The sequence below is a fragment of the Phyllobates terribilis genome, unplaced genomic scaffold, assembly GCF_046119375.1.
Source record: "Phyllobates terribilis strain yellow unplaced genomic scaffold, ASM4611937v1 Scaffold_3__8_contigs__length_932513732, whole genome shotgun sequence".
Lineage (NCBI taxonomy): Eukaryota > Metazoa > Chordata > Amphibia > Anura > Dendrobatidae > Phyllobates > Phyllobates terribilis.
Genome location: NW_027362763.1, coordinates 77,454,767 through 77,472,033, shown reverse-complemented (window position 1 = coordinate 77,472,033; position 17,267 = coordinate 77,454,767). Strand labels below are relative to the sequence as shown.

Here is a 17,267-nt window from a genome sequence, read left to right as displayed (position 1 = left end):
ATATATAGTAGATAACAAAGGATCCACCATTCACAATAGGTGATGTCACAGCTCACCTCCTCTTCCTCCAGTACAATGACTAATAACTCCTCTATATATAGTAGATAACAAAGGATCCACCATTCACAATAGGTGATGTCACAGCTCACCTTCTCCTCCTGTACAATGACTGATAACTCCTCTATATACAGTAAATAACACAGGATCCACCAAACACAATAGGTGATGTCACAGCTCACCTCCTCCTCCTCCAGTACAATGACTTGTAACTCCTCTATATACAGTAGATAACACAGAATCCAACATTCACAATGGTTGATGTCACAGCTCACCTTCTACTCCTGTACAATGATTGATAGCTCCTCTTTATACAGTAGATAACACAGGATCCACTGATCACAATAGGTGATGTCACAGCTCACCTCCTCCTCCTGTACAATGACTGATAACTCATCTATATACAGTGGATAACACAGGATTCACTAATCACAATAGGTGATATCACAGCTCACCTCCTCCTCCTGTACAATGACCAATAACACCTCTATATACAGTAGATAACACAGGATCCACCATTCACAATAGGTAATGTCAAAGCTCACCTCCTTCTCCTATACAATGACGGATGCGACCTTTATATACAGTAGATGACACAGAATCCAACATTCATAACAGGTGATGTTACAGCTCACCTCCTCCTCCTGTACAATGACCAATAACACCTCTATATACAGTAGATAACACAGGATCCACAACTCAGAATAGGTGATGTCACCGCTCACCTCCTCCCGTACAATTACTGATGACACCTCTATATATAGTATATAACACAGGAGCCACCATGCATAATAGGTGATGTCACAGCTCACCTCCTCCTCCTGTAAAATGACTGATAACTCTTCTATATACAGTAGATAACACAGAATCCACCATTCATAATAGGCGATGTCACAGCTCACCTCCTCCTCCTGTACAATGACCAATAACACCTCTATATATAGTAGATAACACAGGATCCACAACTCAGAATAGGTGATGTCACAGCTCACCTCCTCCTGCACAATGACTGATGACACCTCTATATACAGTAGATAACACAGGATCCACCATTCACAATAGGTGATGTCACAGCTCACCTCCTTCTCCTATACAATGACTGACAACACCTTTATATACAGTAGATAACACAGGATCCACCAATCGCAATATGTGATGTCACAGCTCACCTCCTCCTCCTCCAGTACAATGACTGATAACTCCTCTATATACAGTAGATAACACAGAATCCACCATTCACAATGGTTGATGTCACCTCTCACCTTCTACTCCTGTACAATGACTGATAACTCCTCTATATACAGTAGATAACACAGAATCCACCATTCATAATAGGCGATGTCACAGCTCACCTCCTCCTCCTGTACAATGACCAATAACACCTCTATATATAGTAGATAACACAGGATCCACAACTCAGAATAGGTGATGTCACAGCTCACCTCCTCCTGCACAATGACTGATGACACCTCTATATACAGTAGATAACACAGGATCCACAACTCAGAATAGGTGATGTCACAGCTCACCTCCTCCAGTACAATGACTGATGACAACTGTATATACGGTAGATAACACAGAATCCACCATTCACAATAGGTGATGTCACAGCTCACCTTCTCCTCCTCCTGTACAATGACTGATCACACCACTATATACAGTAGATAACACAGGATCCACCATTCACAATAGGTGATGTCACAGCTCACCTCCTCCTCCTCCAGTACAATGACTGATAACTCCTCTATATACAGTAGATAACACAGGATCCACCAATCACAATAGGTGATGTCACAGCTCACCTCCTCCTCCAGTACAATGACCAATAACACCTCTATAAACAGTAGATAACAAAGGATCCACAACTCAGAATAGGTGATGTCACAGCTCACCTCCTCCTGTACAATGACTGATGACACCTCTATATATAGTATATAACACAGGAGCCACCATTCCATAATAGGTGATGTCACAGCTCACCTCCTCCTCCTGTACAATGACTGATAACTCCTCTATATAATAGATAACACAGAATCCACAATTCATAATAGACGATGTCACAGCTCACCTCATCCTCCTGTACAATGACAAATAACTCCTCTATATACAGTAGATAACAAAGGATCCACCATTTACTATAGGTGATGTCACAGCTAACCTCCTCCTTCTGTACAATGACTGATAACTCCTCTATATACAGTAGATAACACAGAATCCACCAATCACAATAGGTGATGTCACAGCTCACCTCCTCCTCCTCCTGTACAATGACTGATCACACCACTATATACAGTAGATAACACAGGATCCACCATTCACAATAGTTGATGTTACAGCTCACCTCCTCCTCCTGTACAATGACCAATAACACCTCTTTATATAGTAGATAACACAGAATCCACCATTCATAATAGGTGATGTCACAGCTCACCTCCTCCTCCTCCAGTACAATGACTGATAACTCCTCTATATACAGTAGATAACACAGAATCCACCATTCACAACAGGTGATCTCACAGTTCACCTTCTCCTCCAGTACAATGACTGATAACTCCTCTATATACAGTAGATAACACAGAATCCACCAATCACAATAGGTGATGTCACAGCTCACCTCCTCCTCCTGTACAATGACTGATAACATATCTATATACAGTAGATAACACAGAATCCACCATTCATAATAGGTGATGTCACAGCTCTCCTCCTCCTCCAGTACAACGACTGATAACTCCTCTATATACAGTAGATAACACAGAATCCACCATTCATAATAGGTGATGTTACACCTCACCTCCTCCTCCTGTACCATGACCAATAACACCTCTATATACAGTAAATAACACAGAATCCACCATTCATAATATCTGATGTCACAGCTCACCTCCTCCTCCTGTGCAATGATCAATAACACCTCTATATATAGAAGATAACACCGGATCCACAACTCAGAATAGGTGATGTCACAGCTCACCTCCTCTTGTACAATGACTGATAACACCTCTATATACAGTAGATAACACGGGATCCACCATTCACAATAGGCGATGTCACAGCTCTGCTCCTCCTCCTGTACAATGACCAATAACATCTCTATATACAGTAGATAACACAGAATCCACCATTCATAATAGGTGATGTCACAGCTCACCTCCACCTCCTCCTGTACAATGACTAATAACTCCTCTATATACCGTAGATAAGAAAGGATCCACAACTCAGAATAGGTGATGTCACAGCTCACCTCCTTCTGTACAATGACTGATGACACCTCTCTATACAGTAGATAACACGGGATCCACCATTCACAATAGGTGATGTCACAGCTCACCTCCTTCTCCTGTACAATGACCAATAACACCTCTATATATAGTAGATAACACAGGATCCAAAACTCAGAATAGGTGATGTCACAGCTCACCTCCTTCTATACAATGACTGATGCCACCTCTACATGTAGTATAAAACACAGGAGCCACCATTCATAATAGGTGATGTCACAACTCACCTCCTCCTCCTGTACAATGATTGATAACTCCTCTATATACAGTAGAGAACACAGAATCCACCATTCATAAAAGGTGATGGCACAGCTCACCTCCACCTCCTCCTGTACAATGACTAATAACTCCTCTATATACAGTAGATAACAAAGGATCCACCATTCACAATAGGTGATGTTACAGCTCACAACCTCCTCCTCCTGTACAATGACTGATAGCACCTCTATATACAGTTGATAACACAGAATCTACCATTCACAATAGGTGATATTACAGCTCACCTCCTCCTCCTGTACAATGACCAATAACACCTCTATATACAGTGGGTAATACAGGAGCCACCATTTATAATAGGTGATGTCACAGCTCACCTCCTCCTCCTGTACAATGACTAATTACTCTATATACAGTAGATAACACAGGATCCACCATTCACTATAGGTGATGTCACAGCTAACCTCCTCCTCCTGTACAATGAATGATAGCTCCTCTATATACAGTAGATAATACAGGATCCACCAATCACAATAGGCGATGTCACAGCTCACCTCCTCCTACTGCACCATGACCAATAACACCTCTATATACAGTAGATAACACAGAATCCACCATTCATAATAGGTGATGTCATAGCTCACCTCCTCCTCCTGTACAATGTCTAATAACTCCTGTAAATACAGTAGATAACAAAGGATCCACCATTCACAATAGGTGATGTCACAGCTCACCTCTTCCTCCTCCTGCACAATGACTGATAACACCTCTATATACAGTAGATAACACAGAATCCACCATTCACAATAGGTGATGTTACAGCTCACCTCCTCCTCCTGTACAATGACCAATAACACCTCTATATATAGAAGATAACACAGGATCCACAACTCAGTATAGGTGATGTCACAGCTCACCTCCTCCTCCTGTACAATGACTGATAACACCTTTATATACCGTAGATAACACAGGATCCACCATTCACAATAGCTGATGTCACAGCTCACCTCCTCCTCCTACTGTACAATGTCTGATAACACCTCTACATACAGGAGATATCACAGGATCCACCATTCATAATAGGCGAAGTCACAGCACACCTCCTCCTCCTGTACAATGACCAATAACACCTCTATATACAGCAGATAAAACAGAATCCACCATTCATAATAGGTGATGTCACAGCTCACCTCCTCCTCCCCCTGCACAATGACTGATAATACCTCTATATACAGTAGACAACACAGGATCCACCATTCACAATAGGTGATGTCACAGCTCACCTCCTCCTCCTGTACAATGACTGATAACTCCTCTATATACAGTAGATAACACAGAATCCACCATTCATATTAGGCGATGTCACAGCTCACCTCCTCCTCCTCCTGTTCAATGACTAATAACTCCTCTATATACAGTAGATAACAAAGGATCCACCATTCACAATAGGTGATGTCACAGCTCACCTCCTCCTCCTGTACAATGAATGATAACACTTCTATATACAGTAGATAACAAAGGATCCACCATTCACAATAGGTGATGTCACAGCTCACCTCCTCCTCTTGTACAATGACTGATAACTCCTCTATATACAGTAGATAACACAGAATCCACCATTCATATTAGGCGATGTTACAGCTCACCTCCTCCTCCTGTACAATGACCAATAACACCTCTATATACAGTAGATAACACAGGATACAATACTCAGAATAGGTGATGTCACAGCTCACCTCCTCCTGTACAATGACTGATGACACCTCTATATATAGTTTATAACACAGAAGCCACCATTCATAATACGTGATGTCACAGCTCACCTCCTCCTCCTGTACAATGACTGATAACACCTCTATATACAGTAGATATCACAGGATCCACCATTCATATTAGGCGATGTCACAGCTCACCTCCTCCTCCTGTACAATGACCAATAACACCTCTATATACAATAGATAACACAGAATCCACAATTCATAATAGGTGATGTTAAAGCTCACCTCCTCCTCCTCCTGTTCAATAACTATTAACTCCTCTATATACAGTAGATAACAAAGGATCCACCATTCACAATAGGTGATGTCACAGCTCACCTCCTCCTCCTCCTGCAGAATGACTGATGACACCTGTATATACAGTAGACAGCACAGGATCCACCATTCACAATAAGTGATGTCACAGCTCACCTCCTCCTCCTGTACAATGACTGATAACACCTCTATATACAGTAGATAACACAGGATCCACCATTCACAATAAGTGATGTCACAGCTCACCTCCTCCTCCTGTACAATGACTTATAACACCTCTATACACAGTAGATAACATAGAATCCACCTTTCACAATAGGTGATGTCACAGCTCACCTCCTCCTCCTCCTGTACAATGACTGATAACACCTTTATATACCGTAGATAACACAGGACCCACCATTCACAATAGCTCATGTCACAGCTCACCTCCTCCTCCTCCTGTACAATGAGTGATAACACCTCTATATACAGTAGATAACACAGGATCCACCATTCACAATAGGTGATGTCACAGGTCTCCTCCTCCTCCTCCTGTACAATGTCTCATAACACCTCTATATACCGTACATAACACAGGATCCACCATTCACAATAGGTGATGTCACAGCTCACCTCCTCCTCCTGTACAATGACTAATAACACCTCTATATACACTAGATAACACAGGATCTACCATTCATAATAGGTGATGTCACAGCTCACCTCCTCCTCCCCCTGTACAATGACTGATAATACCTCTATATACAGTAGACAACACATGATCCACTATTCACAATAGGTGATGTCACAGCTCACCTCCTCCTCCTGTACAATGACTGATAACACCTCTATATACAGTAGGTAACACAGGATCCACCATTCACTTTAGGTGATGTCACAGCTTACCTCCTCCTCCTGTACAATGACTGATAATACCTCTATATACAGTAGATAACACAGGATCCACCATTCACAATAAGTGATGTCACAGCTCACCTCCTCCTCCTCCTGTACAATGACTGATAATACTTCTATATACTGTAGATAACACAGGATCCACCATTCACAATAGGTGATGTCACAGCTCATCTCCTCCTCCTGTACAATGACTGATGACACCTCTATATACAGTAGATAACACAGGATCCACCATTCACAATAGGTGATGTCACAGCTCACCTCCTCCCCTTCATGTACCTTGACTTTTGCACATGCTTCTTGAAGAAACGCAAATCTAATTTTCTCATGCAATTTATTTCTCTTCGCACAGGTTCACAGAACATCACATTCTCTGTATTCAACAAAGGAAAGTATGTCTGTTTGTTATACAACGTAATAAGTGGGTCTCTTCTTGAGGGGACATCTTAAGACACAAAGGGTCTGATTCGTTAAAGCTTTTATTTTTTTTTCTCTTTAATTTTGGGTGTTTTTCACCTGTTTCTTATTTGCGCCTTCTTATTTTGTGTCTTTTTTTAAAGTCTATTTTAAACTTTGCTAGTTTTTATTAGGTTCTTCATTGTGGTCAAGATTTGGGCTTTTCCAGATGTTTTTGGCTGATTTATTCATCAATTGTGACTTTTTAAAAAAATTTCTATGAGGGTTAACATGAGTATAAAGGTTTGGGGTTTTTCAGAGGCTGCCATTTTACTGAATCCACTCAGTGGCAAATTCTAAAAAAAGTTTGGCAAATATTTGTAACATTCCAATATTAGTCAATCCTACTGGAATGTACTGGCTCACCTCTAGTCAACAGGAGCCTAATGGTGGTTTCCAGTAACGTTATCTAAATTTGATAAAATATTAGTGAACATGCAGAAAAGATACTAGTGAAGGTTTTCTGTAAAGATGCTGCAGTCGACACTTACTGCAAATATTCATAGAGACATAGAACGATAGAATGTTAGAGGTGGAGGGGACCTCCAGGGTCATCGTGTTCAACCTCCTGATCAATGCAGGAGTCACTAAACCATCCCAGACAGATGTCTGTCCAGCCTCTGTGTGAAGACGTTCATTGAAGGGGAACTCACCACCTCTCGTGGCAGCCTGTTCCACTCATTGATCACCCTCACTGTCAAAAGGTTTTTCTAATATCTAATCTGTGTCTCCTCCCATTCAGTTTCATCCCATTGCTTTGTGTTTCCATGTGTAAATGAGAATAAGGATGATCCCTCTACAATATGACATCCTTTCAGATATTTGTAGACAGCTATTAAGTCTCCTCTTAACCTTCTTTTTTGCAAGCTAAACATTCCCAGATCCGTTAACCATTCCTCGTAGGACATAGTTTGCAGTCCACTCACCATCCTGTTAGCTCTTCTCTGAACTTGCTCCAGTTTTTCAATGTCTTTTTAAAAATGTGGTGCCCAAAACTGGACGCAGTATTCCAGATGAGGTCTGACCAAAGAGGAGTAGAGGGGGATAATGACTTCACGTGATCTAGACTGTATGCTTCTGTTAATACATCCCAGAATTGTATTTGCCTTTTTTGCTGCTGCATCACAGTGTTGACTCATGTTCAGTCTATGATCTATTAGTATACCCAAGTCTTTTTCACATGTGCTGTTGCTTAGTTCTATTCCTCCCATTCTGTAGATGTAATTTTCATTTTTCTTGCCCAGATGTAGAATCTTGTATTTCTCCCTGTTAAATACCATTCTATTAGTCACTGCCCATTGTTCAAGCTTATCTAGATCCGTCTGAATCCTTTCTCTGACTTCTCTACAAAGTATCAAAGAAATTGACCCAGTCCCCAAAGGTCCAGCAGAAAACAACCCCATTTGGACATGACTTTGGAGGAGTAACATCACTGCTGTTTATTTTATTTTTTTATCGATGTTACCTCATGTGTATAAAATGATAGCAAATATTACAATGTATTTATAAGAGTATGTGTCTGTGAGCTGCATAGATTTTGGGAGGACTTAAGAATCATTATCTCCCGTGGGTGCAAGAAATCCCACCCAGCACGGTCACATCCAATGTATTATATATCGTATTTTTTGGACTATAAGACGCACCGGACTATAAGACGTACCCCAAATTTTGGGGTGGAAATAGAAAAAAATATTTTTTATAAGATGGGGGTCCATCTTATAGTCTGAATAGGTATGGTATCTTACCTGGGGGGCAGTGGAGCGAGGGTCACAGGAGGCAGGGTCCCTCAGGAAGTCGGCGGCTGCAGCAGAAGAGGTCAGATGCTGTGGAGACTGTGCCGGGCCGGGGCCTGTGCCTGGCTGAGGTCCTTAGCCTGGCTGGTTCCTGTGCGGAGGCCTCTGGCTGTGGCTGGGGCCAAGGCCGAGGCCGGGGCCTCTTGCTGGGGCTGAGGCCGGGGTCTTGGGCTGGGGCCTGTACCGGGCTGCGGTTGGTGCTGGGCTGTGAGTGGCGAAGCAGTACGGCCTGCGCAGGTTTCCGGTGTGCGTGGCCATATTCCTAGAGCTGTGATCTACAGGAAAATGGCCGCTGGAGCTACCGGTCCACGCATGCGCCGACTCGGGCAGCCATTTTCCTGTAGATCACAGCTCTAGGAAGATGGCCGCGCACACTGGAAACCAGCGCCCACTGCCCGACACCGGCCCCAGCCCCAGTACCGTCCAGGCACAGTTGCCGGCCCCAGCTTCTCACCTCTGCTGCCGCTGACGCCGCCGCCGCCGCTACCACCACCGCGTTCCTGGAGGGCCCTGCAATCCCACTTTACCACCACCGCAGGTAACGTTCGGACCATAAGACGCATCCCTATTTTCCTCCCAAATATTGGGGAAAAAAGTGCATCTTATGGTCCGAATAATATCGTAATATGCCTGTTTGGTATTGTTTTTTTGCACAAATGTTAGGCACGTTCCTATAAACTGCCTTATCGTCATGTGTGATCTTTGTGGACAGGTCCATAGTGAGAAAAGACGCCTGGAGCATCAGTGCAAAACACGAAGTGTTTCTATATCAGACATTCCCAGGTATAGTCTTACCTAAGTTTCATTATTCTTTGTTTTAGATGACTATATGAAATCCCTCATTGCGCGAACCCCAAAAAAACCTCCAAAATGGACCAGATTCCAAACTTATTAGGAAGTCATGAGATCTAAGGATTAACGTTTCTCCTTCTTGAGAATGATATGCTTGGCATGCCAGTGTGAGGAGGCTTATAAGCTATGCAATGCTCCTCTGGGAAATTAAATATGCAAATTGCTTCTTCAGAGAGGAGGAGGACTAGAACTCTAGCGCCACCTATTGCAAGCAGCGATCCTAAAAGTAAATATCGACCCTTGAACGACCCTTGCCATATGACTTGGGATAAAAGCCAAATCAGAATCTCCATTTGCAGACACAGTGTTTTGGGGTGTTACTTCCAAAAGGTTGCACTATAGAGTTCAAGTCCTCTCTGGAGAGGCAATTTGCATATTTAATTTCGCAGAGGAGCATGCATGGCCTATAAGGCTCCTTACACTGGCATGTCAGTCTCCACAAGGAGAAATGTTACCCGTTAGATCCCAATCAGAAACCTCTCAGCCAAATCAGATCTCATACTTTGCACGAGCGGCAACACCCCAAAACAAATGTCTGCAAATTCATATTCTGGTTTTGGCTTTCTGGTTTGGGGTTCCACGAAGATGGGGTTACAGAGTAAATCTACTGAATAGGCATAAATATAAATGAATAAATTCTGTCTGCTGCAGTCACCACTAGGGGGAGCTGATGATCAATACAGGATACTGTTCATTATTACGATCAATTTATAAACAGTATACAGTATTCCTCCCTCTAGTGGTGGCTGCTGGAAGCGAGAATTATTTTGTTATTTAAAACTTTGGACTGATTTATGAAGACTAACACAGAGCATGAAGATAAATGAATACTTTTTGTCTGCTGCAGTCACCACTAGGTGGAGCTGATGAGCAGTACAGTATACTGTTAATTAATTCATTATTAAAATCAATCTATACAGAGTAAACAGTATTGGTCCCTCTAGTGGTGGCTGCTGGAAGCCAGAATTATTTTGTTATTTAAAACTTTGGGCTGATTTATGAAGAATAACACAAAGCATGAAGATAAATGAATACATTTTGTCTGCTGCAGTCACCACTAGGTGGAGCTGATGAGCAATACAGTATACTGTTAATTAATTATTATTATGAAGATCAATTTAACAGAGTAAACAGTATTGCTCCCTCTAGTGGTGGCTGCTGGAAGCCAGAATTTTGTTATTTAAAACTTTGGGCTGATTTATGAAGAATAACACAGTGCCCACTCTCGCTACGTCAATCTTGCTGAAGTAGAAGGTGTCAAATTCCTTAAGAGGCGCACGTCATTTAATGAAGTCAGTGCCTCTACTGAGTGTGTATCTCAATGTGCTTTGCCAGAAATGGTACTCCAGTGAGGGACTAAGGTAGCATTTCTGGCATCCAAAAATTTGACGGGCAGGTGTGGCCATGCCCCATCCCACCAGGCTCCTCTCCAACTCCTCCTAATTTCAAACTGGTGTGAAAAATGCCAAAAAAGCCAAATTTTTTGCAAAATAATTTTTCAACTTTTCAAAGCTTTTATGCTAGTTTTCTGGCATAAAAGTTTCGATTAATTGGCCCCTATGTCTATAAAGGGATTTTGAGCTTTGTGTTAGACCCTAGATTCCTATCTAGGGGGACTTAACCGATAAGAATTTTGGAACTGTGACAATAGAAAAATTAAATGTTATGTTTAAGGGAAGAGATTCATCTTTAAGCTTAACTTTAACATTAAAAAAAGCAGGAAATTAAATCTTGCCATTCATAGCCCAATCCTTACAAATCAGTCCAAAAGTTTTTGGAAACTTTTTCGTAATGTAATGTTACCAAACTGATGTGCTCCATTGCTGTGATCTAGAAGAATACGTAACTCCAATGAGGAAGGGGGTAAAAAGTTTTCTTTACTTTGGTAGAAATCCACTCGGTGTATCCAGATAGCGGCAGCCTAGGAGGAGGAACAGACGTCACCATCAGGGGAGACTTCTTTATGGATCCTGTTACAGTCACCATTGCAGGTAAGACAATTCGATTTTAACGGTCCCTTCACTAATTGTTTTTATAAGCGTATTTTGCAGCATTTTTTAGACTGCAGAAATACATTGGCTGCAAGTCAATAAAGAAATGTTATATAGATTAGAAACAGCGCGGTTTCATCATTTCATTTCTTCTTTGGTAAATGACTATTTTTTTTGCGTTGTTTTTTTAATCCAGTTTGTGGCATTTTATTCCCATAGACTGCCATTAATTTTTTTGGTCTCTTTCAGATAAAATAAGGCATTTTTTGTAGTTTTTTTTTTTTTTTTTATTATTATTATTATTATTATATTTTTTTTCATTGCAAATCATGAATGTGATGTTAAAATTAATCTTTCAATCATGTGATCTTTCTGTGACTTTTTTCGTAAGTCAATTTTAATACCTACGTTTTTTTGGTGATTTTTCTTTATTTTTTTTAATTAATGTGTCTTAGTACCTGTGCTCCTTCTAAATCACATTAACAAAAAATGCTTAAAAAATATGCACATTCAATTTATTTGGAAAGTAAAATACAGCAAAAAAAAAAAAGTGTGTTAAGACCGACCAACGAAGACCAATAGTCAAGAGTTTTTAGTGTATTTTTAAAGTGATAATTTTGCCCCACTGTGTTTTAATACCCGAGTTTGTTGAATACCAACAATAATTTAGTGCCATAAAGTCTCATAAAAGGTATATCTTTATTTAAATATATAATTAAACAAAAAGTTTGATATATACAAAACAGCTCAAGCCTCCAGAAGAAGCAAGGGTGAAACGCGCGTTGGGGTTCATCTGACAACACTACACTTATCTTGTCTGTAACTTCACATGATGTAAGCACAATTATATTACTGAATAGGAAGTCCACGGTTATACCTTTTCGATATGTTACGATATTTGAATTATGTACCTATCTTTCATTACCTTCATGCACTGTGTAATGTAGTGGTCTATAGGACTTTCTGCTTTTTTGTATATATCAAACTTTCTGTTTAATTGTATATTTAAATAAAGATATAACTTTTATGAGACTTTATGGCATTAAATTATTGTTGGTATTGAGCATCTAATAGTTGCGTCTCTGCACCTATAATTGGACATATGCTCAGTTTTTGTGGATATTAACTGAGTTCATTGATGAGGTTTTTTTTTTTTAGTTGAGTTTTTACTTTATAAATTGTGTTTAAAAAAAAAATCCAGAAACACAAAAAAAATTAACTAAAGTGACAACAGAACGTCTCCAAAAACCCCAAAGTGTATGTAATGCTTTAAATTGAACAGGAATTAGATAGGACTGAGATTTCACTTATTATTATGGCCAAGGGCTTTCAATTGGAGCAGTGTAAAAAAAATGCTATGGGCAAAATAGGGAGTTTTATGTCCCACCCAAGAATGCCTTAAAATCCGCCCATGAGCAGCCCCTAAATGAATACAGCTGCTTAAAAACAGGATTTACATGAACCCCACCCTCTGTCAGTAAGAAATAGCTCTGAACGTTTCAGATTTGTATCCAAAAAATCAGGGGAATCCTGGAGAACTTGGAGCTCTTCGCCTCTATATGAGCTTTTTACTGACTACAGATGTCCTTGACATGGAAAAAATAATAAATGTACATATTATAAAGTAGTTTCCTTTAGCTAATGCAATTAATAAAGTTTCTGCAATCGTCATTCCTTCTTCTTTTTCAGACCCCCTGATATGCAGTTTGTAGTCTGATCCAAGTTTTAGATTTTTCTTTTGTGGGAGTGTCTCCCCCAGTAATATAGGCTGGATGTGAAGTCTGAGCGCATCCAAGGTGCTGCTGTCCTTAATAGCTCATATGTCAACATTGCTTCTACCCTGTACTTATTTCTTCTTCATTTGCTCTCCTCCTCCTCATTTAGAGCCTGTTTTCTCTGCCCTCCCTGAGACTGTACATGCTTTCTTCCCTCACCATACTGTGGAAATCTTGGTACAACATGCTCTTTATAGAAAATTGCTCAACTTTGACTTTTTTTTAAAAAAAAATCTGTGCAAAAGTGTACATAGCCTTTAATAAAGTTGCAGATCATGTGACTACAATTACCCTCGTGGATAAAGGTGGCTCACTAAAATGCTCGGGTGCTCGTTGCTCGGGTCAAGCAAATAGTAATGCTCGAGTGCTCGACCCGAGCAACGAGCCCAATGTAAGTCAATGGGAAACTCAAGCATTTTTCCGGCGGCACCCCCTCCCCCGGAGGTCTGGAGGGAGTCTAAAAATGATCTTAAGAATCTCCTTACAGACACTTCTATTTAATATTACAGGAAACAGCTGCAAGATCAAATCCCTGACACCACAAGTCATAATATGTACAACTGCCCCACCCGGCCAATATGTAAAAGCTCCATATCCAGGTATGGAATATTTCTTTAGCTATTTTATTTTTTGTTTTTTTTTACTTATTTTTCTTGTATTTGTCATTTTTGAACATTGTACTTAAAAAAAAAACATATAAGAAGAAGTCATCATGAGAAAATGTCCTAATATGTGAAAGATGAAATAAAGCGAAAAGCGCTCCTGGTGCAATCTGCCATAGGTAAGACGTGAAGCCTTGTGAGTTGTTTCGCTGACCTGGTCGTCATCAATGACGCCTATGAAGGGTTATGACCAATATCCTGTTACTATGTGCCTGAGGAAGGCGCCAGATCGGCTCCGAAACGCGTAGTCTGAATAAAAAAGTTTTTATACTTACCATTGGATGCTCATCTTCCTGGCAGCGCACTACAAGTCCGTGTTTTTCCCTTTTTACTATTTAAATAAGGTTTTTGTATTACATGTATTTATTAAAAAATGTCTCCAATGTTTTTTTCTTCTTCATAACACAATTTTTATTGCAAAAAAAAATTAGGAATTTTGCCATTTTTACAGTTGGTACTAAGGATTTTTTAGACTTATACTTCCTATCCTTTCAGGGAGAGTTTACAGCATTTTCCTTATAATCAGACTCAGGTTTACAATGACTGATAACACCTCTATATACAGTAGATAACACAAGATCCACCATTCACAATAGGTGATGTCACAGCTCACCTTCTCCTTCTGTACAATGACTGATAACACCTCTATATAGAGTAGATAACACAAGATCCACCATTCACAATAGGTTATATCACAGCTCACCTCCTCCTCCTGTACAATGACTGATAACACCTCTATATATAGTAGATAACAAAGAATCCACCAATCACAATAAGTGATGTCACAGCTCACCTCCTCCAGTACAATGACTGATAACACCTCTATATACAGTAGATAACACAGGATCCACCATTCACAATAGGTGATGTCACAGCTCACCTCCTTCTCCTCTTGTACAATGACTGATAACACCTCTATATACAGTAGATAACACAAGATCCACCATTCACAATAGGCGATGCCACAGCTCACCTCCTCCATCTCTCTTCACAATGACATTTGCACCCTCTGATTAGATGCTTCAATACAAAAGATAGGGTCAGGATCTGAACATTGCTGCTAATGTTCATGTACATTTCCTGAAACAACAGGAAGTTAGAGTTTAAAATAGCCCCAGTGGCCGGTGTGAGAATTGCAAGATTTCTATTATTTTGAATGCAGAATTTATATGGGGATAATAAACATTGCCAACATTTTTTTGGACATAAAAACCTGATTTAAACAACTGGTAATTTTTTTTATGACAACTTCCCTTTAAGTTTGCGTCTTGTGAAAAGTATTTACAGCAGCGGTGACATGCGACAACTAGGAGAGTAGCAATAGGAAATGCACAGGTCAGGTTGAGACCTTTTCCATGTACTGATAGGGTTTTCAGTTCAGGGCAGGCAAGTCATTATGCAAACTCAGCTATAATCCACATTGGCAAGTGAGACTAAGTACCTGCACCTATAGTTCTGACAGAATGCTGACAAAGAGGAACCATCCATTGAAAAAAATAGTGGATGGTAAATTGAAGAGGAGGAAAATTTGGACAGGTCCTGGACATTTTAGATTGGTTTGTGCACCTAAAGCTCTATTACCTTAAAGTAAGGGATGAGGGCAGCCATTCCGGGTGGGACAACTCTGACCGAGGTGTGATTCTGTGTCCCTAGACATCAGATGCATGGGTCTCTAGGTGTGTGATGTAATTTTACTTGAGTTAACTTTCAGACCACCTAATGCCAGATCAGGACCCAATTTCTGCACAATACATTGGTTCATTCTTTACGGCTTTAGATGGTGGCATAAATTTTCGGTGATACAAGAGACATCAACAGAGTCTCCTATCTTCAGTTCCCCCCTTCCCCAGCTCGCTTCCTGCCATACCTGTGCCCCAGCATGGCAAGCCCAGTATTCATTCATTATGGATCTCAGGTCTGGCCTACACATCACCCCCAGTCCCCCTATGCCACCGTGCTGTCTCAGGGTTCCCACTAACCCACGGCTTCTTCTGTAAGACTCCCGGCTCTACAGTGCATCAGTGCTGATCCGGCTGTCAGTCAGTGCTGGAGTGCGGTGACAACCGCCGCCCACTATGTACTAAGCAGTGACCGAGGCCAGCTTCTATGACTGAAATCCGGAGGCTGCAGGGAGGAATAAAGTTCATTTTCTCCCAGCAGCTGGGTTCTTGGTGCGGCAACCGCACAACTTTAGAATGCTATTAACCTGCACATTAACCCCATATCTGCAGTTTAGCAGCTGTTTTTAACATGACCGGTTCTCTTTAAGGAGGTCAATGCACAGGAGAACTGAACAGGTAAAGCTATATAATATATAAAATATAAAATTAATTTATCTGTACGGTAAAGAGAAAAAGATAAAAATTGTTAAAATTGCTTCTTTTTTTTTTTTTTTTTTCAATCTCGAACTCTCTTTAAAAAATGCAATAAGCTGCATTCAAAATCAATGGAAAAATAAAAAAAATATTCGGTCTTGAAACAAAACTTTTTTTTTTATGAACTTACCAAATTTTTTTTACTACGGAAATAATAATAAAAAAAATTAAAAAAAATAGAAGAAGTTTGCTACTGCTGCAATCGTACTGACCTGCAGAATGATATTACCAGGTCATTTTTTATCACATAATGATAAACATAAAAATAAAAAAACTCCCAAAAATTGCAAAATTGCATTTTTTTTAAAATCGCTTGGAATCTTTTTACTCCTTTTTTTAGCACGTTATATGGTAAAATGAATTCTGTCATTCAAAACTACAAGTCATCCTGCAAAAAATATAAGGGCTTGTATGACTGTCGATGGAATGATAAAAAAAAAAAGTTATGGTTCTTGGAAGGAGGGGGAGGAAATACGAAGGCTCAAATATGAAAATTGGTCGACGGCGGAAAGAGGTTAAAGCATGGTGGACAGAGCAGGAGGATCAGATCAGTTTAATCAATTGTTCAATATATAATAAATAATTCCATTCATTCGGATATCCTCTGTCTTACTGCAGGTAACAGAGGACTTCTCTATGAGATGTGGATTGGACCACGAGCTTCAGATACGGATGAGCTGTCACTTCAACAGCGTTCTGTGGTCCTCAGCGCAAGTTCTCCACCGGATGTCCTATTAGATCCAGGACAGCTTTTCAGGTACCTGAAAAAAAAAAAACTGAGCTCAGACTGATCACATTACATAAAAATAAATCAAAGAGTCAAGGAAAATATCTGCTAATGCTACCTGGCACCGTGATGACGAGTTTAGATAATGG

The 17,267-nt window shown here is 40.3% G+C and overlaps 1 protein-coding gene across 3 annotated transcripts in view; it reads left to right on the top strand.

Moving 5' to 3' along the window:
* The window catches only part of PKHD1 (PKHD1 ciliary IPT domain containing fibrocystin/polyductin), a 1,008,258-nt gene that overhangs the window by 44,558 nt on the left and 946,433 nt on the right, over positions 1 to 17,267 (top strand). For all 3 annotated transcript variants that reach the window (XM_073674041.1, XM_073674039.1, XM_073674040.1), the window contains exons 10-14: positions 6,840 to 6,879; positions 9,449 to 9,519; positions 11,478 to 11,579; positions 13,864 to 13,953; positions 17,010 to 17,148. In XM_073674041.1, the coding sequence (XP_073530142.1) occupies positions 6,840 to 6,879; positions 9,449 to 9,519; positions 11,478 to 11,579; positions 13,864 to 13,953; positions 17,010 to 17,148 (442 nt within the window). The remainder of the gene's footprint in view (positions 1 to 6,839; positions 6,880 to 9,448; positions 9,520 to 11,477; positions 11,580 to 13,863; positions 13,954 to 17,009; positions 17,149 to 17,267) is intronic.